A 22,908-nucleotide genomic window follows, 5' to 3' on the forward strand; every position below is an offset into this window, starting at 1 on the left:
GTGAGTGCACTGACTTCTTGATGGTCTTTAAATATTCAAGAAAAAAAACTTTACACGATGGACTTTTCAGTCATCATGGTCCCACAAAATGAAGTGTGTGTATGGTATCTCGGTAATTTTCATGGTTATGATTAAAAAAAAAGTAAATAAATTTTTCATTATAGTTTAAAAAAATATATATAGTTAAAACTATTATAAAATAGATTTTTGTAAAAGTTTATGTGTCAGATAATCAGTTAATCTCTTAATTTAAGCAATTTGTTCTGCTTTTCCTAGCCAAGATGACTGATAATCGATACCTGATATCTGGTTGGCTAATGTGGGTGGTGATTGGTACCTAAAAAATATCATTTTTGGTGGATTTTGGAACTCTATAATGCTTAAGAAAATATATTTTTGAGATAAAAGATAATATGATATTTTAGAGAAAGAATTTGAAGGATTCATAGAGTCTTTACAGTTTATGAATCTTGTTATTTTTCAAAGAGAAGGAGTTGAAGTGTTATCTTGTCCTAATAGTATTAAAGAGAAATAAATATTATTTATACGTCATTAATGAGAGGTAAATATCTCTTAAACACGATTCCCAGATCTATGACTAGCAACACAAGCGTAGTACCTCAAGGTGTCCCGTCTGCACTAAGTCTCTAAACTTACATATTTGATATCATAAAAAAAAATATAGCGCAGCATAAAGTAAAATATACAAAGCTGATGAATTCGAGAAATAAATTAAAATCTAACTCTTTCATAAATAATCCAAAACATAATTAAAATCATTATGACCGAACAAAGAATAAACTCATAATCTTGAGGAACAAAAGAGGCCTGCCAACTTAAAAAAAGCAAGAAAAACACAGCCAAAAGATCCTTAACATTTGATTTTAACATTTTGGGTCATGATAATATAAAATAAAAATATAGTTGGTCTTGTGAATTAATAGAAGGTCTAGAAAGATCATTAGTTTTATATCTATTTAGGCTCGACAAGATGTTAAATCCGTGGATATCGGATCTGGCAGCCTGATAGATCTATATATTCTTGGATTCAGCGTGTAGCTGAGATATAAAAAATAATGGGTTGTCACTTTATCTTTAATCCTTTTTAAATATAAATTTTAAACAAAAAATAACATATATAAAACACAAATTAATCCATCATCTATCTTCCTAATCAGGAGTTTCTGGGATGGCTTCTTGAAAAGAGACATTAGAGAGCTTGTGACTGTTTGTCCTCCTTAAGACTTCCTCTTCCTTTTTTTCTTTTTTTTTCCTTCCTTGTAGAATACTACTCCGGTCAATGATAGGCATGTAGGTCCAATTATTCTATCGGGCGTCTATATATTATAGTTTGAAATTTTGATAATCTATTTCACACTTATATATTCTGGATTTCTCACCAAATAATAGCTGATATATAATTTAGTGGATTGCCATTGAATTCACTATAATAATTAAAAACCAATACCATACTAAAACTGTACAAATGAATTAAATTTAAAAATTAATTATAAAATATTTCTTACATTGATTTATTTTTTTTATAAAATATTTTATGAGAAACAAATAGAAAACTACTTTAATACTTTTTTAAAAGTTTATTGTTCTATAATTCAATCATCAACGTGGACTAGCGTTATAGCTTTGCCTTCAACGACCGGAACTTCCTCTCAAAAGACTAAACCGTTTAACACGGAGACGACCATTTCTACATATCACAATATATATATATATATATATATATATATATATATATATATATATATATATATATATATTAGAAATGAAAATTCACATATTTTTATAAAATAAAAATACGTTTTTTTTAATATACTTTCATTAAATTATTAGAATATTTTTTTAATTGAAACTTAATTTTTAGATAATGATTATGAGTGTTTTTTTTTCTTCTAAAAAATACACTATTGGTGCTTAAATATTCATTTTTTATGTTTAAAAAATATTTTAAATGATCCATGGCATATCACGAACTATCTATTATCTAGTTAATAATTAATAATTAAAAATAAATTCCATGTAGATATATATACCTTAATAATTAAATAAAACAGTCGAGCCATTTTTGTCCGATAAAGTTTACTCAAGAGAATGTAGATGTCCAAAGAATGAACATGCCTAATGTCTCCCAAGTAGAGGAGGTAGAGCATGTATTAGTTGGCTGTGATAAGTTGCTTTCTCTTCAATTTCATCCATGGTTTCCGCTATTTCTTAATACAAATCGATTTCTTAATACATTTAGAAGCCTCTATTTGACTTACTTTTGTTCGCAATTGTTACTCAGCAACTAGAACATTTCGAAGACTCTTTGTTATTGTAATATAGGTGGTTTTTCAAAGTATTTTTTATTTGCTGAAAATATATTAAATATTTAGAAGACTTGAACACTCAAATTAATTTGAAACAAATTTTTTTAAAAATTTTCGAAAACAATTTTAAAAAACAAAAATAAATAGATTTATAGATGATCTTACACATAACAAATAGTATTTGTTATAGAACAATCAAATCAAATGCATGGTAGATTCATAGCCCTATTATGGCAAGCATACAACAGAAGCTTTATTAGGACAAGACAAGCATGCAAGTATTCATAAGAATAAAATCAGAAGTATTGCTGAGTGTCTCAAATCTCATATTATTAAACACAAGTAATCTATCTTGCCTCTAACACTGAAATCGAGCATTCGTTAGCTGAAGGTGGTTTGCTCTGGCTTGATGAACAACTGGCTTCCACAAGGTCCCTTTCAGTGAAAAATCCTGGTTGTTTCGGCTGAGGCAATTCATCTTCGTTACCCAACATCAAGACCACATATGACATGTTTGGTCTATTTTCTGGATTTTCTTGCACGCACAATAGCCCCACGTGAATAGAACGTAATACTTCAGACAAATAAGGTGTTTTAACTTTTGATTTTGCAGCAAGTTCTAGAGGCCTGCCTTGTTTGAAGAGCATCCAAGCCTGATAAACAAAACCATGCTGTTAATACATATTTATGCAAATTCGGCATTCATACCCATTGACCATTGTCGGTCTCAATTGTCTTCCAGAATTTCTTCATTTTTTTTTCAAGTATTTTTAAGTGTTCAAGTCTCACAAACGGAAGTAGCTTTGACACTCACATGCCCAACAAGGTTGAGGCGGTGATCAGGATGACAGAATCCTCTGTATCTGTTGCCACTTACTATCTCTAGCACCAATACACCAAAGCTAAAGACGTCTGATTTTAGCGAGTAGAGTCCATGGTTTGCATACTCTGGAGATATGTAACCACTGCATGTATTCATGGAATCTTAAGTCCCATTTGCAAACTATGAAGACAAAATGCATATGATGGAGACGACACTTACTACGTCCCAGCCACTTTGTTAGTATATATTGGCTTCGGTTTCATTTTCTCCAAAACTTCTAGCCAGGCCAAAGTCTGAGATTTTTGGATTCATTTCGTAATCCAACAAAATATTGCTGGTTTTCAGATCTCTGTGGATTATTCTTAGTCTCGAATCTTGGTGAAGATAAAGGAGTCCACGAGCAATCCCATTGATGATGTTGTAGCGCTTAGGCCAATCTAGTAGCAAGCTTTGAGTTTCATCTGCTCAAGTTATTCCATTATAGATTCATAAATATATAAATAGATATTGTTTGTGAAAGGAGGAGAAAAAAAACAAGATGATGAGTGACAATCAATGAATTTTGAGTTACAATTACATACATGGCAGAATTTTTTCTCTTCCTCTACAAAGCCACTTTCCTAGGGGCTTCGAAGGAAGATCAATATAGATGGTAGAACAACTGATACCAAATCCATTATGGAAGCTCAATAGTGCTAAATTTGAAACATTAGAATAACTTTTAGAAAAGGATTTGTGAGATTCATACCAAAAATAAAGAAGTCCAAGCTTTTATTAGGCAAAAACTCGTAGACCAACATAGTTTCATCTCTTTCAATGCAGCATCCAAGAAGCCTCACTAGATTCCGGTGCTGAAGTTTCACGATATGTTTGACTTCATTTTTGAACTCATCAAGTCCTTGTCTTGAATTCTTGGAGAGTCTTTTGACAGCTATTTCTCGTCCATCTGTTAACGTTCCCTGCAAATAATGGCTCAACATCATAAGCAAATCATACGTTGTCTTCTGAGACTTGAGAATTTCATGCAGCTTGTATCTGTTCAGAAAATCTTTCCAATCATGACATCCTTTTATGCTAAAAAAAAGTAGGTTCTGTATTGGAATAATCTCAATACCACAGAACCTACTTTTTTTTAGCATAAAAGGATGTCTGATTGGAAAGATTTTCTGAACAGATACAAGCTGTGGAATAATCTCAATACCACAGAACTCCACTGGTGCCTGGAGTTTGTACCATGAAAATTCAGAAGCGATATTGCATGACTGTTTATAGATAATTATTACCTTATAAACAGGTCCAAAGCCCCCTTCTCCTAGTTTATTGGATACAGAAAAGTTATTTGTTGCACAAGCCAACTCATCCATGTTAAAGAAGGGTAATTCTAGTTCTTCCTTCAGGTCCTTGTTATTTGATCTTCTTTGAAAATTACCTGTCATTTTTCCTGTCAGCATAACTACTATGGATTGGGAAAAAAGAAGAAGAAAGAAAGACAAGGGATCTCTATTTGCTGTTAAACACGACGGAGTTTCTAACAGCTTACAGTCTACCTTAGATTACTGAAAAAATAAACTAATCTTGTTAACTGAGAATCCAGGAATGGAGCGATAGGAATAGTTGGATTTTGATGGTAAGAATACGTACTGTTTTTCTGCTGCTTCTTTTTCCAAACATACAAGACCAAACATAGACCAATAAACAAAATTCCAGTGGACAACACAGTGCTTACTACGATCCTTTTCTTCACTTTGGATTTGGTATCAACCTTTGGAGAGTCATCTTTATCTATAACATGATAGAGAAAAACTGGTGTTAAGAAGAGGAAATGGCAGATATATGACTTCACTACACGTGCAATACAATCTCTATGATGCTCAAGAGTCTTAATCAGGTTTCTTTTAGCCATATTTTAAGAGAAGGAAGCTCTATTGCTGATGGCCTCGCAAGGAAAGGTTTAGATAATATGCTCAGAGACTATATATAGCTTGGTTTTAAGATTTTTAAACTGTCCATCCTTTTTCCAATATATAGCATACTGGCTTTCTATCTAAATATATTTATAAAGGAAAAATGGATTTGGGTCGTCGTCAATCCAATTTATATTAATATTATTTATATTAACAAGATACTATAAGGGATTATATATCTTGATAATAACTATACTCTTCACCTTTATATATAAATATGTCTATTAACAGTAACAGATGACATAAGAAAAAAGAACAAAGAAAAATAAAAAAAGGAGAAAAGACAACAAGAAGAAAACTCTTTTTTAATTCAAGAAGAATTGTTTCCGCAAACAATGTACATTTAGGTAATAGTGAGTATCAAGCATGATTCATCATCATTTGATATGTTTATGCTTAGAATAGTTATACAAGTTTTCTCGGAAATGTTTATATTGTTTCTTCCCGTTGCTGTTTTTTAGCCTACAATTTTGTCCTTTAATAAAAACCGACTTTTCTAGTGTGAGAAGAAACTCATACCTGGTTCTGATGCATCCATCCGTATAAAAATGTCTTGCTCATTTTGAAAGAAAGTTCTGATATCAATCAGATCATTGAACCAAAGCAAGCACCCACTTCCTCCATCCCTAATGTCCAAGTTTGTATACGCAGTACAGCTGCAGTTCTTCAAGCACGTGTTCTTGCACTCCTCCAGGTTCATACTCCTGTTAAACCATGATTTTCTTGTCTCTGGCATCTTCACACCTGAGATTTTACGAAACTCATCTCTAAAACAATTTGGTGCAATCTTTCTAACGCAACCACTTGACCAATCTGTCTTGTCCCATTCACTTGGAACTTCTGGTACAAATCCATGCAAACAACTACACACTGGAGAGTTGTTAATACTACAGATACCATTTGCACCACAGAGCGCATAACTTTCACAATTATCGGTATTTGCTGTTTCATAAAGAAACCAACTTTGAGTCTGCTCAATCCAGAGGAGGTGTAGGACATCACCATCCTGAGTTAAGACGATCCTCCAGTGCGTTGAGCTATTTTTAAGTTGTTCTCTGTAGAATATCTCCTTGTCATTAAAAACAAATTCAAATGTGTACACGGGATTTGGTTTTACTTGAGGCACGCCACTGAACTGCAGACCATTCCATGGCCCAGCTCGATGCTTCACTTTTGAATCTTCCAACAATATTAACTCTGGATATCCATCAGGAACAAGGATGCCTGTGATATTACCTCTGGAAGGATCATCTGCTGACTTCCATGATGTCACGTACCATTCCATTCCAGTTATTCTATTCCGCCCTATCTTCATGCCCGGTATTAATGTATTACCTGGATGTTCAAAACTTTGCCACAAGGAATTTTCCAGGTTATCATCGCCCTTCTCTTTCACAACAAGGTTTCCTGAATCCAAAAGTTGAACAACTGGATTCTTAGCAAGTGTTAATGTGTTGGAAGACCAAATGATGCTTCCACTACGATTGAGAAGGACAAGAAGTCCTTGGTTGGTAATCCTTGCAACACCTGATGAATCGTTTAGTGGAGCTTCTCTGTTGGCAACCCAAACTGCTGTCAGGACAGATATTTTGCCATACCATACCCCCAAGTATCGGTTTTTGGATTTGCCAGGGCTGAAAAATCCTAATTCATAGGTCCCACTAGCTGAAACTATTGTATCTCCATCTCTAATTGACTGAGTTGTGTTCATGGTGTCAATAGGGGTGGTTACTCTTACAAACAGCAACAAAGAGAAGTAAAAACGAAGGAAGGAAATATAATCCATTAGCACTCTCATGATTTTTTGACATAGCTCGCTTTGTTATGTTATGAAATGGTTGGCCTTCTAGATGTGAATATATTCGTCTTAAGAAATTACCTCTTTAAAACCACAATCTGTCTATTGCTACTGCTATGTTCCACTACTGAGGTAAACGATTTAACACCACGATCTGACATCAATATAGAAAGGGTGGGATCCATAAAGATTGACACCAAGATTAGCGCTGCCTATGTCAGCATTCCACAAAGTCAAAGTCAGTGTCTGGTTAGGTGTCACCTTGAAAGAGCTCTTGGTGTGCTCTCCAAGTCCATAAAGAGAAGACCTGTGTTCAGGAAGCGTGGAGGAGAGCTGGATATACTGGTCCTTGAAGACTAAGAAAGTGCCAGCATCGGATGCGTCAGGGGACGTGTCAAAAAGGATGTCCCCTGACGATTTGCGAGTGACTGAGAAGCTGAAAGTGTTACCATATATAATCTTTATAGCTAATATTAAGAGTTCTAAATTGTATACATTCCTAAGATTATATAAGGTAACATCCCTCCAAATTGACGCTGGCAAGTTAACTAGCAGCAATTTACCAACAAGAAATTAGTGCCGTTGTCGAGTCATAGTTTTAGTGAAAACATTAGCTATTTAGAGATCGAAAGATATATGAGGAAGAGATATCACTTGATTTTTCAAGGTGTTGCAAATAGAATGACAATCAACCTCAATATATTTGGTGCGTTCATGGAAACAGGATTGGTGACAATCTGAATAACATTAGTATTATTAGTATGAAGTGGGGTTGAGGTGATTTGAGGAAATCCAAGCTCTTCTAGAAGATCGTGCAGCCATACAATTTCAGAACAAGCAGTAGACATGACACAATACTCGGCCTCAGTGGAGGATTTAGAAACACGATCTTGTTTCTTACATTTCTAAGAAATTAAGGCATCACCTAAAAACATACAACAACTCGTAGTAGATCGACGTGTATCCAGACACCCAACCCAATCAGCATCATTATAGGCAACAAGTTAAAGAGAGGAGCCGGTAGGGAAGAACAACCCACGATAAGGTGAGCCTCGAAGATAGCGGATGATGCGTCGAACTGCAGCAAGATGGAGATGCCGAGAAGAAGACATAAACTGACTGACCTGATGAACAACATAGGATATATCAGGTCGAGTAGTGGTCAAATAGATAAGACTTCCAACCAGGCTCTTATAGAGAGTAGGATCATCTAGCAAGTCCCCTTCATCTTTCCTGTATTTGACATTTACTTCCATAGGAGTATCAACAGAAGAAATGTCCTTCAAACCAGCTATGGTGATAAGATCTTGAATACATTTATGTTGGTTCATGAAAATACCATTAGGTTAGTGATGAACTTCTAATCCTAAGAAGTATGTGAGCTGACCAAGATCTTTCATATGAAAAGTTGCATGTAATTGTTGCTGAAGCTCAGTAATCAAACCACAGTCAGTGCCAGTAATGATAATATCATCCACATAAACCAAGAGAAGGACTATACCTGACATAAATGTGTGGAAGAAGAGAGAAGGATCATATTGACTTTGTGTAAAACTGAAAGAAAGAATTGTACGGTAAAACTTCTCAAACCAAGCCCAGGGCGCTTGTTTGAGCCCATACGAAGAACACCTTAGCTTATAGAAATTGTGAGGAGAAGAAGTAGTCATACCGAAAGGGAGCTTCATGTAAATCTCTTTCTGGAGATCACCATAAAGAAAAATGTTCTTCACATCCATTTGATTCAGTTGCCATGATTGTGAAGCGGTAATAGCTAAGATGGTTCGAACCGTGGTCATTTTAGCGACAGGAGAAAATATCTCCTCATAGTCAACCCCATATTCCTGTTTAATACCCAGAGCTATGAGGCGAGCTTTATATCGTTCTAAAGACCCATCAGAACAAAGTTTTACAGAGAAAACCCATTTACTCCCAATAGTTTTGATTATAGGAGGACAATGAATAATATCCTAAGTATGATTCTCCTCAAGTGCTTGAAGTTCTGCTTGCATTGCATTTTGCCAACATGTATGTTCCATGGCCTGTTTGTAACAAGAGGGAATGAAAAAGTGGATAAAGTAGTGATAAGAGAGACATGAGAGAAAAATCTATACCAATTAAAGGGTCAAGAAAGACGAGTAGACCAACGAAGAGTGGTGGAAATAGGAGCAGGATCAGGCACCAGGTCAAGATCGGAAGGGGGCACAAAGGAAGTGGAATTAAACTCATGTCAACAATGTCTTTCATACACAAAACCAGGTTTGAACCTTTCCACCATTGTTGGGGAATAAAAAAACTAAGCAAAAGAGGGAAAGATGTAAATAGCAATTCAACATGAGATGAAAAGAAATATTGATTTTCAAATAAAATCACATTCCTAGAAACTCGTATACGACAACCATGAGGATCATAACAAACATAACCCTTTTGAGGGATAACATAACCAATAAAAACACATTTAACAGATTGAGAAATAAGTTTATGTCGTTCATGAGCAGGAAGATGCACAAAACAAACACAACCAAATATACGAAGATAAAAATATAAAGAAGAATGACCAAATAACTTAAACAAAGGGGAAACATTATTTAATATACGAAAAGGTAAGCGATTAATCAAATGAACTGAAGAAGAAAGTGCTTCACACAAAAAACGAGGATGAACAAATGATTCAAGTAAAAGATTTCTTACTACATCAAGAAGGTGACGATTTTTCTCTCAGTTACACCATTTTTATTGTGGTGTTGAAGGACAAGAACGTTGAGAGATGATTCCTTTACTTTGAAGAAAGTCTTGAAACTCATTAGACATGTATTTACCGCTAGAATCAGAGCGCAAGACCTTGATGCTGGCAGAAAATTAAGTTTCAAAAAATGCAAGAAATCGCTTAAAAATTGAAAAAAACTTCAGCCTTAGCTCGGAGGAAGTAAACCCACGTAAAGCAACTAAAGTCATCAATGAAAGTAACAAAGTATTTGTAATGAGCATGAGAAACAACAGGTGCAATCCCCCAAACATCACTATGAATAATATCAAAACATTTGGAGGCACAAGATGGATGATGAGGAAAAGGTAAAACTTTATTTTTGTCAAGTTTGCATGATGTACAATCAAAATCAAGATCAAGAGAAGAACATGCTTTATTTCCCAATAATCCAGAATTAATCAAATTGCAAAGTACATAGAGTTTGGATGGCCTCGACGTTTATGCCATAATTTATTTTCAGAACCAATAAAATTACATGTAAAGGAAAGTAAAAGAGAAATAGAAATATTGGTGGAAGGAGAAACATGAAGAGGAAAGAGTCATCCCACTTTAGGCCCCTTCATGATCATCTTCCCTGATGCTTGATCTTGTACAACACAACCAGAATGGGAGAAATGGGCATCACAATTATTATCAACCAATTGACCAACAAAAATAAGATTTGTGGAGAGGTCATGAGACACAAAAATATCAATTAATGAAGGAGAAAGATCACCAACAGCACTGATAGGCAGAGAACTGCCATCAGCAGTACTAATTTTCAGATTTCCATCGTAGTTTCTAACATTGGAAAAAGGAACACTAGTATTGGTCATGTGTTTAGAGGCACCGGAGTCCAAATACCATGGCTTAAAAGAAAATTTATAATTATCTGAGAACCCAAGAGCAGAAATAGCAGAAATGATCATTTGTTGTGCCATTTCAGGAGTGAGTGTATTCGGGTTTGCTAAGCCTGTAGGAGTAGGAATAAGAACAACAGGTGAGGCAGCAAACAATACAACAGAACCAGAGGCACCAATGGAGGCATGATAAATAGTTCCTTGTTTCCTTTCAGGTCGAATGGGACAAGCAGAGATGATATGACTATGTTTCTTGCAGTAGTTGCAGAACTTCTTGGGGCAATCCCAAGCAATATGACCAAAAGCTTTACAACTAAAGCATTGGACAACATGCATATCTATACTCTTATTTCTTCCTTGTGTTGTATAAGCCATAGAAACAGGTGCACTGACATTTGCCCTATGTTCCATAGCAGCTTGAGTTATGATACGTTGCTTCGCATGAAAAAGTTCACTCAAACAGACGTTCAGAGATGGTACAGAATAACAATTCATCAAATTAGATCGTGCAGTTTTAAAATCAGAACAGAGCTTCATCAGGAATTGATCTTTCTTGCTTGTTTCGTGCACTGCTTGAACAGTAGAGAAAGCTGCAGCAGGAACATTAGCATAAACAATGTCTGAATAATTAGCCCAGAGATTTTGAAAACCAGAAAAGTATTCTTCAATAGAGAGACTTTCCTGTGTGAAGTTAGTCATCTTATACTCTAATTAAAAACATCGAGCTGTGTTGTCCTGATTATAAACCTTATTTAGATAATTCCACATAGTAGCATCAATTTTATAAGGCCTTAGATTGAGAACAAGATGAGGTTCTATTGAGCTAAGGATCCAAGTCATAACCCGAGTATCCATGATTTCCCTTCTAGACAAAGCATTGGCATCTGTAGGTGCGGGATTACTCCCATTAATATCCCCCCGCAGTTCTTTCTCTTAGATGAATAATTGAAATTGAAACTCCCAAGCAGAAAAAATTTTCCCATTAAGACGGATATGGAACAAGTCTAGCTTATCAGAAGACATGATAAAGCTGAAAAGAAATAGATTCTGAAATTGAAACTGACAGGGAAATAGTCTGATAGAAGAAGGATTACGCACCAGATTTTGAAACCAAAAACTGTCGAGAATAGCAGCAGAGAAGCTAATCTAAAACTGTTGAGAATAGCAGCAAAAAACCAAGATCTGAAACAACCAAGAATTGCACCAGAAACGCAATATCTGAAACAGAGAAGAATGATTCTGAAACTATCGAGAACACCATCAAAAAAGCAAGATTTGAAGCTGTCAAGAATAGCACCAGAGAAGCAGGACAGATTGCTAGTCAAAAAGCAAATCCAAACCAGAAATCAGATCTGTTATGTATGAAATTAAAACCAAGAATAACACAACGTTGTTGTATGAAATAAGGATCCAACAGCCGCTCCTTCTCTCTTGCCTGCACAATCTCTACCAGGAGTAATATGAAAAAAAACAAGTCCAAGATGAGTAAGGCAAGCAAGGATTCGGTAGAAGCCAAAAGAAAATTCAAGATAAAGGCAAGCAAGGATTCGAATTAGGCTCTGATATCATATTAATACATTCAGCCAAAACTAGAATACCAAGAGAGTCTTTTAATACTCTAATTTTGCGGCCTCTCTTTCTCTTTAATACACTCAACAGATAAACTCCCATTGTCGTACCCCTAAAACCTCTTATACATAGAAGGTTTTGCTATACAAGGAGTCTCACCCATTCCCTAGAAATCAGCATCTATATATGATAAAATAACCTTTATAGCTAATATTAAGAATCCTAAATTATGTTACCATATATGATCTTAGGAATGTATACAATTTAAGACTCTTAATATTAGCTATTTGGGCTTAATAAGATTCTGAGTTTAGGAACATCGGGTCTAAGAACTTGCTAAATTTATAATACTTGAACTTAGAATATAGTTGAGCGTATAAATATTAAATCATCACCGTATCTTTAGTTTTTTTATTAAAAAAACAAAAAATAATATATATATATATATATAACACGTTCATCAACCATTTATAATACTGATCTGAAGTTTCTGGGATGGCTTCTTGAAGAAGAGACTCGGAGAGCTTGTGACTGTATGTCCTCCTTAAGTCTTCCTCTTCCTTTTTTTTCTTTTTTTTCCTTATAGAATACTTCAGTCAATGATAGGCAATATGTCCAATTATTCAATCGGCCTTCTATAAGGGGATTCTATATTGAGATTTTGATAACCTATTTCACACTTATATATTCTGGATTTTTCACCAAAGAATAGCTGATGTATAATTTAGAGGGTTGCCTGTGAATTCACTATAATAATTAAAAACCAATACCGAACTAAAACTGTACAAATGAATTAAATTTTAAAATTAATTATAAAATATTTTCTACGTTGATTAATCTTCTTATATAATATTTCATGAGAAAATATTTTTTTATAGAGGGACGCTGATCCATCAACTACTGCTACTTCAATAGATTTTAAGAGATTTATTGTACTATAATTTAATCATCAATGTGGACGGACTAGCGTTACAGCTTTGCTTTCAACGACCGAAACTTCCTCTCAAAACTGTTGAACACGGAGACGACCGTTTCTGCAGATCAATGTCCAGATGATTTGGTTGCTGAAGTTTGCAGAGGCATCATCCTATCATTTACCGTATGAATTCCAAGGATAGTAGTCTTGAGTCACTTGCTTGATTTATTACTATAAACTGCTGGCAAAAGTGATATGGCAATGCTTAAATGCTTAATTTCACCTCTAACTTGAACTCCTCTCCAAGTGATAGAGAAAAACCTGACATCTCTAGCATGCCAAGTTCTCCATTGCTATTGAAGCTTGCTACTGTACCTGAATTTCCACTCTTTGTTTCCTTGGGAGTCTGCAGCTCATACCACTTGAACCCCTTGGTCTTTTCCAATCCGATGAATGTTACTTTGCTTACAATCCATTCTTGGCTCAGAGCATATTCTCCATTTATGATGATTGATCTAACCATTGCCATATCTCCAACTATTCCACCGTAAAATCTCACTAAGCTCCAATTCTTTCCCTCCCCTCCCATCTCCACGCTCTCCCCGTCATCTAAGAAAACCTCCCCTGTGCTGTTTTCATTGCTGCTAAGAACTACTAGTAGATGGAATGCTGTTCTTCGAGCTTCTTTAGTTGTCATGGCTTCACCTTGCAAGGTCAAGATGTTTCCTTCGCGAACATGAACGTTTATATGATCTGCCGGAGCATCAAGCTTGATGTACTTTCCTGAATCTGCAGTAACTGAATTGGTGTGGTTGAAAAGGTCAAACCACTTTCCTGCTGGGAAGTATGCATCAACTGAAACTGCTCCTGAGTTTAATACAGGTGATACCATAACTCCTTTGCCGACTAGAAATTGCGAGTTGATTCCGTAAGTTTTGATGTCTTGAGGGAATGAGAAGAAAAGAGGTCTTGCTATTGGGGTTCCTTTCATGTGTGCCTCATACATTAACGTGTAGAAGTAGGGAAGTAATTGGTACCGGAGACCGAGCACCTTCTTGGCTGCTGCTGCAACAGAATCCCACAAATAAAGCTCTTGCCGTGTTGAATCTATTGCTGAGTGATCTCTTGCAAAGGGATAAAAGGCACCTAGCTGCATGGCAACCACATTTGAAAACTAGTTAAACAAAGGCAGAAGTGTTAAACAACTGTGCAATTTCCAGCCACGAGCAATAATTTCACCTGAATCCAACGTCGACAAAGCTCTTCAGTTGTGTTCCTAGAGAAACCACATATGTCAGAACCAACCATTGGTATACCGAACAGCCCAAAATTCAAAATCGAAGGAATGGTGTATGCCAAGTCATCCCATGTGGCAGCATTGTCTCCAGTCCAATGTGCTGTGTACTTACCAGAGCCAACAAAAGTTGATCTTGAAAGTATGAAAGGCCTTTTACCAGTCACATTGATTAGAGCTGCATTTGTGGCTTTGGATTCTGATAGGCCATAAAGATTATGCGCATTATACTCTACAATGTCTCCATTGTGTAGAGAGGTTGCAGGAATGGTTTTGTTATTAATAGGTTTTTGAACAGCAGCATTGTTAATCTTGTATGGAGGATCGTCTAGCTTAGAGAATTCGGTAGAAGATGGAGTTATGAAATTGGATATCTCATTCATATCTAGCCATAGACCATCAAATGGCAGAAGTTCATGGAACAATTTGATCTCATTGCTCCAAAACTCTCTGCCAGCTTCATTAAGAAAATCAGGGAAGTAGACTGATCCAGGCCAAACCTCTCCCATATAAGGAATGCCATCATGTCTGATGAAAACATCAGCCTTCATCCCTCTGATATAAGTTCCATATGTTGTGTTCACACTGATACCTGCAAAGGTCAGAGGCAGTTTGGCTCTGTAAGAATTCAATTTAACCCTTTCATCCCAGCAGCCTTGTAAGAACTAGAGGAGTTTCAGATAAATGGAACTTTTTCTTTCTTCAAGTTGCCACATACCAGGATCCAAGATGAGCACATATTTCTGACCATTTTGGTGAAGGGTGTCGGTGAATTTCTTCATCTTTTCCAATGGGAAGTTCACAGGATCAAGTGTGAAATCCTTAAATCCATCCATATAATCAATGTCTGTCCACATAACTTCAAGAGGGATACCAGCTTTTGCATAGCCAGCAACCACTCCTTCAACATCAGAAACATTTTTGTAACCCCATCGACACTGATGAAATCCTTCACACAGGAAAATCAATCATATGGGGCAAGCAAGAAAAGAAAATCTAATGATGTGAAGCAAGAAAATAGTGGCTGCAAGCCTGTACTTACCAAAGGACCAATATGGCATAGGAGCAGGCCGGCCAATGAGTTCGGTATACTGCTGTACTACTAACTCAGGCAAAGGCCCGGCGAAAATGTACAAATCAATTACTCCACCAATTACCTTATAAGTGATCCTATCACCTTCATAAATTATGTCCATTCCATTACTATTAAGCAGCAAAACACCATGAGTAGTCCCTGCTATAACTTTACCGTCAAGAGATTCTGATCTCACATCAACGTAAAAGGGATGGGATCCATAAAGGTTAACATCAGGAACAGCACTAGCAATGTCAGCATTCCACAAAGTGAGCGGCGTCTTATCAGGTTCCAACTTAAAGGACTTCTTTGTATGCTCTCCGAGGCCATAAAGAGAAGACCTATCTTTTGGGAGTGAAAAGGAAAGCTGGATATATTGGTCCTTGAAAACAAAAAAGGTTTCAGAATCGGATGTGTTCGGAGACGCATCGAAAAGGACATCTCCGGAGGAATGCCGGGACAAGGAGAAGCCAAATGGTGTGGTGTTGTGAAGGGTGAAGAAGAGGTCAGAATTGGGGTCTGAAAGAATGTAGTTTGCCAATGAGGACTGGACATGGTTTTGTCCAAAGCTGAGGTTATGTTTTGGGCGTGGAATTATGTCTTGAGGGATTTCCCATCTTTGCTTGTTGGCGTCTGTTATCCGAATTCTCAAACGATCTTTTGTGTCAAAGCTGCAGGGAAGGCATTCTTATTGATCAATTCTAGGGAAGTTAGAGATCTCAAATAGTAATTGAAGGACATTCCATAATTATCAAACCTGGTTTGATTAGGAAATTAACTCAGAGCCTGGCTCAAGCCATGTTTGCTCTAGTTAAATCTGAGTGATCAACTTGTAACTCAGTTGACTTAGCTAAACTTAGGTGAGATATAAACATGTCAACTTCAAGGATTTTCTTAAAATATTTTGTCTAAAATGATATCAATTAAATAAAAATACTTAAAACAATATTGTTTGAAATAAATCTCAATTGGCCCATCAATCCATAGATTAACTTAACCAACCTGCAAGGCTTGATTTAGGACCGGGTCAAACATCGAACCGGATGGGATAGCTATGCTTAAACCCACTAGCTATAACATTTTTTTTTAAGTAAAAATTAGGAATGAGTATTGAACCAAGTTACCTGGCAATAAAGTTGAGGTTCTGAATGTCAGGACCAAAAGTAGAGGAATTCTTGATGAGTTGAAGATCAGCTGCCAAAACATTTACAGAGGGATCAACTCTAGCTGACACGACCTTGTGACCATAACCAACAGGCTGTGATTCTACCTCTCCATTTGATATAGATAGTGGAGCCAAGCAAGATGCAAGGAAGAAACACAGAATAAAATAAGCCAACTTGGCTGTAATATTTCTATTATTTGGTTTTGTCATTTGTGTGTGTTGTGAGAAAAACGGAGCCTTTCCTATTGACCCTTATCTCATCTCCACGGTCCAAACAGGTACAAAATGGGGCATTTTTTCCCTCCACATGCCTGGTGGCCTTGTCCCACTCTCTGTCTCTGCTTGGAACAGTAGGTAGGTAGTAAAGCTTTTCCCCATGTTCATCAAACTACAAGGAAAGACATGGTCTGAATGTAGGAAATTAGGAATTGGCCTGGCTCGGAAGGTCAATATACATACGTAAAAACTTTGGACGCAACTTGAAAAAATAACTATTAAAAAAAAAAACCCGCTCGTTCATATAAGAGGGACGGAGCTGAAATTATATAATAGGAAGGGCTAAAATTCAAGATATAATTTATTATTAGAAAATTTATCTATTTAAAATAAAAATATATTATATTATTCTATATTTAAACACTAAAAATTTAAAATATTTTGCAGGGGCCCGGCCCCTGCCCACCTCCCCCCGGTTCCGCCCTTGCATATAAGTATATATGGGTGTATATGGATTCAGGTTATATTATTTTCCTCGTAAATGCAGGGACTCAATTGACAAAATCTATCCTTCTGAGTTCTGAACTCAAATGAGAATTGGTATATATTTCAAGGACTTAATTGAGAAATTGGGATACAGGCCAAGAACCAAACCAGCCTGTATATGTACGGACAGAGAATGGTGGGGTTTTAGACTTTTTGTTGGTGCTCTCCAATCTGTCAGTCATCTTTCTTCCCAGAAACAAAAATTGCGAGAGAGGAAGGTTCGGTCTAACTACTTGTTATATTTCTTTTTATTTTTTTATTGTCCTGCTGTATTTTTCAATTCTTGGCCTGTAAGGCTATTGCTCCCATGGCCACAGCAGCAAGTGTTGCTAGAAAACTTGAAGCCTTCCCAAAACATCTTACTAAAGACATCCACGTCAATAACCTGATGTGTTAACATCTCTCACACCAGCTTCAGACAATCATACAGCATCTGAGGAAATCTTCCTTGAACAGTGAAGTATTTGGAATTTGAAGATGTGGCTTGTGACTTCTATGACTACAGGTAATTGCACCAAGTAAAACGTCTAATTGATATGGTTATACATCACATCAACAAGTCCCGAATGTGTTAGGATGTTATGATATTTAGAATATTGATTTTTATATGCTGGATATCTAAATAAAGCGTGGACAGCTTTGATGTGACAATGATATTTTCTATGTAATAAACTTTATTTAATAAAAAGCATGCCAGTAACAAGGACATTCCTTGGCAAATTGGGAACCGGTTGATTTGTCAGCTCTGCACTAAGGGGAAACAGACAACCAAAAACAAATGAATAAAGCTAGGAAAATAGTATCCACAGAAAATGAAAGAGAGATGAACCTACACCAATCTGCATTCAGTTCAAGTCTTGGCAGGCAACAAGTCTTTCATGGCTGACAGTGAGTTGCAAGGAAAGATTCAAAGAAGAAAATCACATTGTTGGGCTAGGTAGAAACCGAAAAGTAAAATATTTTGCTGGAAGAGAGCTCTTGAATGCGGGCATGCATGGGAGATTAATATACAAGAATTTGTTGTGCAACTGATGTGTTATTAGCTTCACATGGATAGTTTCTTTACAGCTCCTTCTATTGGCACAACATACTGCCAAACTACAAGTTCTACATACAGCTTTTATGTACAAAAAGGAGCTCTACAGTCTACAAGGTACTAATGGTTTTGAACTGAGCGTCCACATGCATCCACCAACAGAAACGAATCTGCCATGCCAAAATGTTCATGCCATGGCTACATGTCTGTCTGCAATGATTTCAAATGTAAAAATACCATGTCAGCTTCACTCATCTTATCTCCTGCCACCAAGTTCTCATCGTTACGCTATGAAGTTTGTGTTACAGGAGCTGCAAGGATTGATGTGGAACAGCTCAAACTTTCAGTGATATATAGCCCAGGATTTACATTGCATAATAGTCATTTGAGGGATAAGTATACTTCACAATAGACCATTGCCATGTTCGGAAGGATATTTGAAATTGTTCATTGCTCCCAGCCCATTAACATCTTCCAGACTTGTTCCTCAATTTTTCTTCGTGGAACAGCCAAGCCTTCCCCTTCATCAAGTAATACTCTGTACACTTCGAATTCCCGATCTCCAATCATGCGCCTCCTAATCTCAGCCTGGAAAGACAAGCAGGGTATATGACATTTACAGTGAAAGAAAATAGCTATAATCACTTAATTTACAGAATTCAAATCTCTCAAATTTAAGTAATGATTGCAAGCAATCCCACAGTTTCAGCCATAATGCCTAGTCAGGTTCAAATATCAGGCAAATATCATCTCATTCGAATAAAGAAAAGATGCCTGTAAGTTGTTGAGAGGGAAAGGCCAAAGTGATGTCAAGCAGATATTGCCAAGCCAGCAAGTAGCTCAGTACCGAGAAAATGCAACTGTTAAGCATCGTGAGAGCAAGAGTGATGTCATGGAAAACAAGAGGTCGGCCCTTGCCGGATAACTCCACAGGATTCGCCACCATCAGCTCTGTATCAGGACCACGGCTGACAACAGCTACTCGGAGAGGGCGCACTAGTTCCATCTCCAAACGGGAGGACAGTGCTTTCTGCTTGTTAGGATCAACTATTTTCTTCCCATCAGCTTGCATGATAAACAAGTCAATCTCACAGGTCCTTCTGTGTTTTATGTAAAAGCGTCCATAAGAAATCTGGTTAAACAAGCAGTAATTAGTTTATCTCCAGAAAGATTCAGTGAAAACATTAGAACAATGATGCAAAAAGTGCTTCCAACTTGGAAAATGAGGCATCTGACTTGCATGAATAGCAAACATGGCAGAGATGTCCTTCGATGTAATTTCAGAATCTCATACAATTAATCTACCTGTATATTGTAATCCTTTAGAGTCCTCATTATGTCGTAAAGAAGACCCTTGTGATCTTGGCACACAATTTGAACAAGGGTGTGAGCTGGACTCAGCAAGTTGTCCATTATAACAGAAACACTAGTGGAAGTTAGTGAACTGGGGAGTTCATCTGGCATTTGCAAAGGGAGAATGTTTTCTGTGATTGCAGTTGGAAGAAATGAAGATTCTGCTGAACATGCAGTAATTTCAGGGCCAACCATTTCTATGTCACAGCTTATCATTGAATTTCCCATGACAGCTCTTAAGTGATCATATGTATCCTCCTTTCTCTTATTTGTATGCAGGAGCTCTCTGATAAAGAAAGACATTAAGAAAAATTTATTTTAACAAGAACATAATCAAAAGTTCAAGAAGCTGCATAGCTATGCAAACGGGAGTCATAGAAATGTCCATCTTGATTGCTCACATCTTTCTATGAACTAATACAATAAATGACCTACAAGTAGGTACGCAAACATGGTCATTATGAGAAGATACACCTCCTGTGAAAACTTCTATTTTTACCCCTCTCAAATTTTCTGAACGCACAATTATTGTAAAACAAGGAGCATAAGCTTGAAAATATATGATAAAGTTTTGAGGAGAGACGTCGAAAATTCAAAACCTTGTATCTGTAACGAAGAATAGGTCCATTACTCTCCCATCCGGTGTTGTGGATACCTTCACTTTTTTTATAGTGAGTTCAAGCTCACAAAGAACCCCGGTCACATCTGCAAAAGCAAACCCTCCAGGATTCAGCCTGAAACATTCCAATTTCTAAATTCTCTACTGAAACAGCAAAATCACAAGGGGATCTGACAACTTTATGCCGATTGCGAGGTATATGCAAGGTTTTTTACAGGGAACATGATTCCTTCAAAGCTACATGTGATTGCTGAATTTAAAGAGTATGAATTGCAATCTTGGAAACTTATGACAAGCTAAGGTTTTTGAAGAACAAGAAGCAATAAAAAGGTAACTAAGAATCAGATCGGCCTTGGTGATCACTTTAGCAACAAAAATTACATGTATGAGAAGAAAACTACACAATCAAAACATTGAACAAGGAGGATCAGATAGAGAAAAGCTGAATAAAAAAAACCCAGGAAAATATCAGTACCATGTAAAAGCCCTTTTCTGTCATGACAAGCTAACTTCAAGAGGAAAACATCAGGTGGTCTTGGAGGCTGCAATTCTGCAGTGTAATAAGAAATCCCAGATGCTGAAGAGCAAGAAGGGCATGCCCCTACTAATCTCTTCTTCAATAAACCCCACCTTGTTGTTGATTTGCCAACCACCGAAAACACTATGTAGCACCATTTCCCATCCGTAGAAACATCTTCACCACATCAAAAGAAATCCAAAAACACCCAAAATCAGAACAAAAATCCCCATTTTCTTTCACAAAACTACTAAAAAAAGAATTAAAAAAGCGCACACACACCTTTGTTTTCCACAAACTAAAGGTGTGGAAAACAAAATATTGAGCTGAAAACACTCGAAGACAAGCTCTAAAAATGGAGACTTTTTCTCTCTTTGGGGTCCTTACCTCCTCTAACAATGCTAAGGCCAAAGAAGAGAATGATACGACATAAATCACAACCAAGACCAGTCTTGTCAGGACAATTCACAGTGATAACAGCAGGGTCTCCTTCTTTCTCTGAGTGTCTAATTATCACTACATCATCATACAAAATTCCCATTTCCTAGACCTTTTCTTTCCCTACTCCTCCTCCTCTTTCTTTCTTGAACTTGCGAGCTGGGGTTTTTCTGTTGCTGTTGGTGGTGTACAGGGAAGAAGAAGCAGCAGCAGCGGATAAAGAAACAGAGAGAAAGAGAGGCGGAAGACAATGTTGTGTTGTGTTATTTTTGCTTCGCTTCTGCTTCACTTGTGCTCTTCTTCTTGTTGTTGTTTCCTTGTCTGTTTATCCTTTTGATTGAGATATTGGACACGAGATGATGAGACTGTTCCAACTTCCAAGTTTGAGAAGCACGAGAATTTGCTGTCAATGCGGCATTTTCAAGTGTTTGTTTGTTATTGTATTTTTAATTATATTTGTATATATTTTAAAAAAATTAGTGTTTTTTATAGTTTTAATATGTTAATATTAAAAAAATATATTTTAATATATTTTTAAGAAAACAAAATTTAAAAAAAACTCTATGCGCTATAATATTAAACACACTATAGGAGGCAAACAATCGTCTAAAATAAATAAAATAATTCATGGAATTTATGATTTTTTGTTTATTAAGTATCTTTTGTCCAAATTCTTCTTTGAGCTCTGAAAATTGATTGGTTAGGTGGGTTTGTGTTGAAGATAAGAGAAGGTTCAAGAGTATGATGTGAATTTTATTTTTATTTTTATCAATTTAGATAGAAAATTCTTTGCTGGTAGATAGCATGCTATTTTTTTTAATTTATATTTTTTATTTATTAAGACATTATTTTTTTATTATAAATTGCAAGAAAATAAAAGGAACAACTTGATTCATCGCCTTATAATATGTATCTCGTGTGTCTCCTTGATAAGTAATTTATCTTAATTTATTATTAGAAAAAGGTTATAGTTTAGAAAATGGTAAAATAACTTAGCAATTTGAAATTTGATTTAAATTGGTTTTTATTTTGAACTGTTTCTAATATTAATTTAATAAATTAATTTATTATCAAGTTAATTTCATCAGAACTAAATAAGATTTATTATGATCAACTTTTATGGATTAAAAAATAAAATAATTATCATTTTAGAAGAAAAAAATTATTTTAAATTGACACGGTGATCTATAGGTAACTCAACAACCTATTTTATATTATTTTTAATATATTTTTTTAATTAAAAACTCTTGGAATTTACGCGTGTTTAACATTACATTGTTTTTTAATTAAAAATTATTGTTTTTGAATTATTTTAATTTGTTAATGTCAAAATAAATTTTTTTAAAGAAAATATTTTAAAATATTTTCAAGTAAAAAAACATTTTAAAAATTAATATCAACCACACTTTCAAACATCCCCTAAAACTCGGTTTAACTCCCTCATTTTTAACCATATCATTAGCAAAATTGAAGTCATATAACAAATTATAAATTATTTTCTTTTCCCAAAAAAATAATATTTTTTATATCATTTTTTTTGCCTTTAATATAAATAAAATATGATTAGTATTTAGTAGGCTCACTAACAGGTTTCAACTAATATTAATGCAAAAACTATTGACAAATTTAATTAACAAAAAAATATTTTC

The 22,908-nt window shown here is 35.7% G+C and overlaps 4 protein-coding genes across 6 annotated transcripts; all 4 read right to left on the reverse strand.

Annotated features, from left to right (window-relative positions):
• Positions 1–2,543: 2,543 nt before the first annotated feature.
• Positions 2,544–6,958, reverse strand: LOC18103466 (G-type lectin S-receptor-like serine/threonine-protein kinase At4g27290). The gene is given in 8 exon segments (XM_052445672.1): positions 2,544–2,980; positions 3,142–3,292; positions 3,370–3,392; positions 3,394–3,611; positions 3,899–4,109; positions 4,434–4,579; positions 4,792–4,932; positions 5,634–6,958. Coding segments are annotated over 8 exon segments (2,475 nt in total). The 5' UTR covers positions 6,913–6,958; the 3' UTR covers positions 2,544–2,674.
• A 3,010-nt stretch (positions 6,959–9,968) lies between these two features.
• Positions 9,969–12,377, reverse strand: LOC112323348 (uncharacterized). Its single transcript, XM_024581125.2, has 2 exons — positions 11,614–12,377; positions 9,969–11,105 (listed from the first exon to the last, which is right to left on the reverse strand). The coding sequence occupies exon 2, from the start codon at positions 11,050–11,052 to the stop codon at positions 10,216–10,218; it is 837 nt and encodes a 278-aa protein (XP_024436893.2). The 5' UTR covers positions 11,053–11,105; positions 11,614–12,377; the 3' UTR covers positions 9,969–10,215.
• Positions 12,378–12,970: 593 nt separating this feature from the next.
• On the reverse strand, positions 12,971–16,941 carry LOC7455046 (alpha-glucosidase). Its single transcript, XM_002317644.3, has 5 exons — positions 16,494–16,941; positions 15,337–16,040; positions 15,013–15,243; positions 14,240–14,886; positions 12,971–14,150 (listed from the first exon to the last, which is right to left on the reverse strand). The coding sequence occupies exons 1-5, from the start codon at positions 16,742–16,744 to the stop codon at positions 13,266–13,268; spliced, it is 2,718 nt and encodes a 905-aa protein (XP_002317680.3). The 5' UTR covers positions 16,745–16,941; the 3' UTR covers positions 12,971–13,265.
• Positions 16,942–18,312: 1,371 nt separating this feature from the next.
• Positions 18,313–21,584, reverse strand: LOC18103468 (ACT domain-containing protein ACR10). Of its 3 annotated transcripts, XM_024581311.2 has the most exons (7): positions 21,209–21,582; positions 20,780–20,998; positions 20,285–20,390; positions 19,638–19,971; positions 19,180–19,464; positions 18,735–18,920; positions 18,313–18,643 (listed from the first exon to the last, which is right to left on the reverse strand). In XM_024581311.2, exons 1-6 carry the CDS (start codon positions 21,360–21,362, stop codon positions 18,780–18,782), a joined length of 1,239 nt encoding a protein of 412 aa, XP_024437079.1. In that variant the 5' UTR covers positions 21,363–21,582; the 3' UTR covers positions 18,313–18,643; positions 18,735–18,779. The 3 variants fall into 3 exon arrangements, with proteins under 3 accessions (XP_024437079.1, XP_024437080.1, XP_024437078.1); XM_024581312.2 differs by having other exon boundaries at positions 18,313–18,920; positions 19,107–19,464; positions 21,209–21,584; XM_024581310.2 differs by having other exon boundaries at positions 18,313–18,920.
• Positions 21,585–22,908: the final 1,324 nt, after the last annotated feature.

The sequence above is a fragment of the Populus trichocarpa genome, chromosome 11 (genome assembly GCF_000002775.5).
Source record: "Populus trichocarpa isolate Nisqually-1 chromosome 11, P.trichocarpa_v4.1, whole genome shotgun sequence".
Taxonomy (NCBI): Eukaryota; Viridiplantae; Streptophyta; class Magnoliopsida; order Malpighiales; family Salicaceae; genus Populus; species Populus trichocarpa.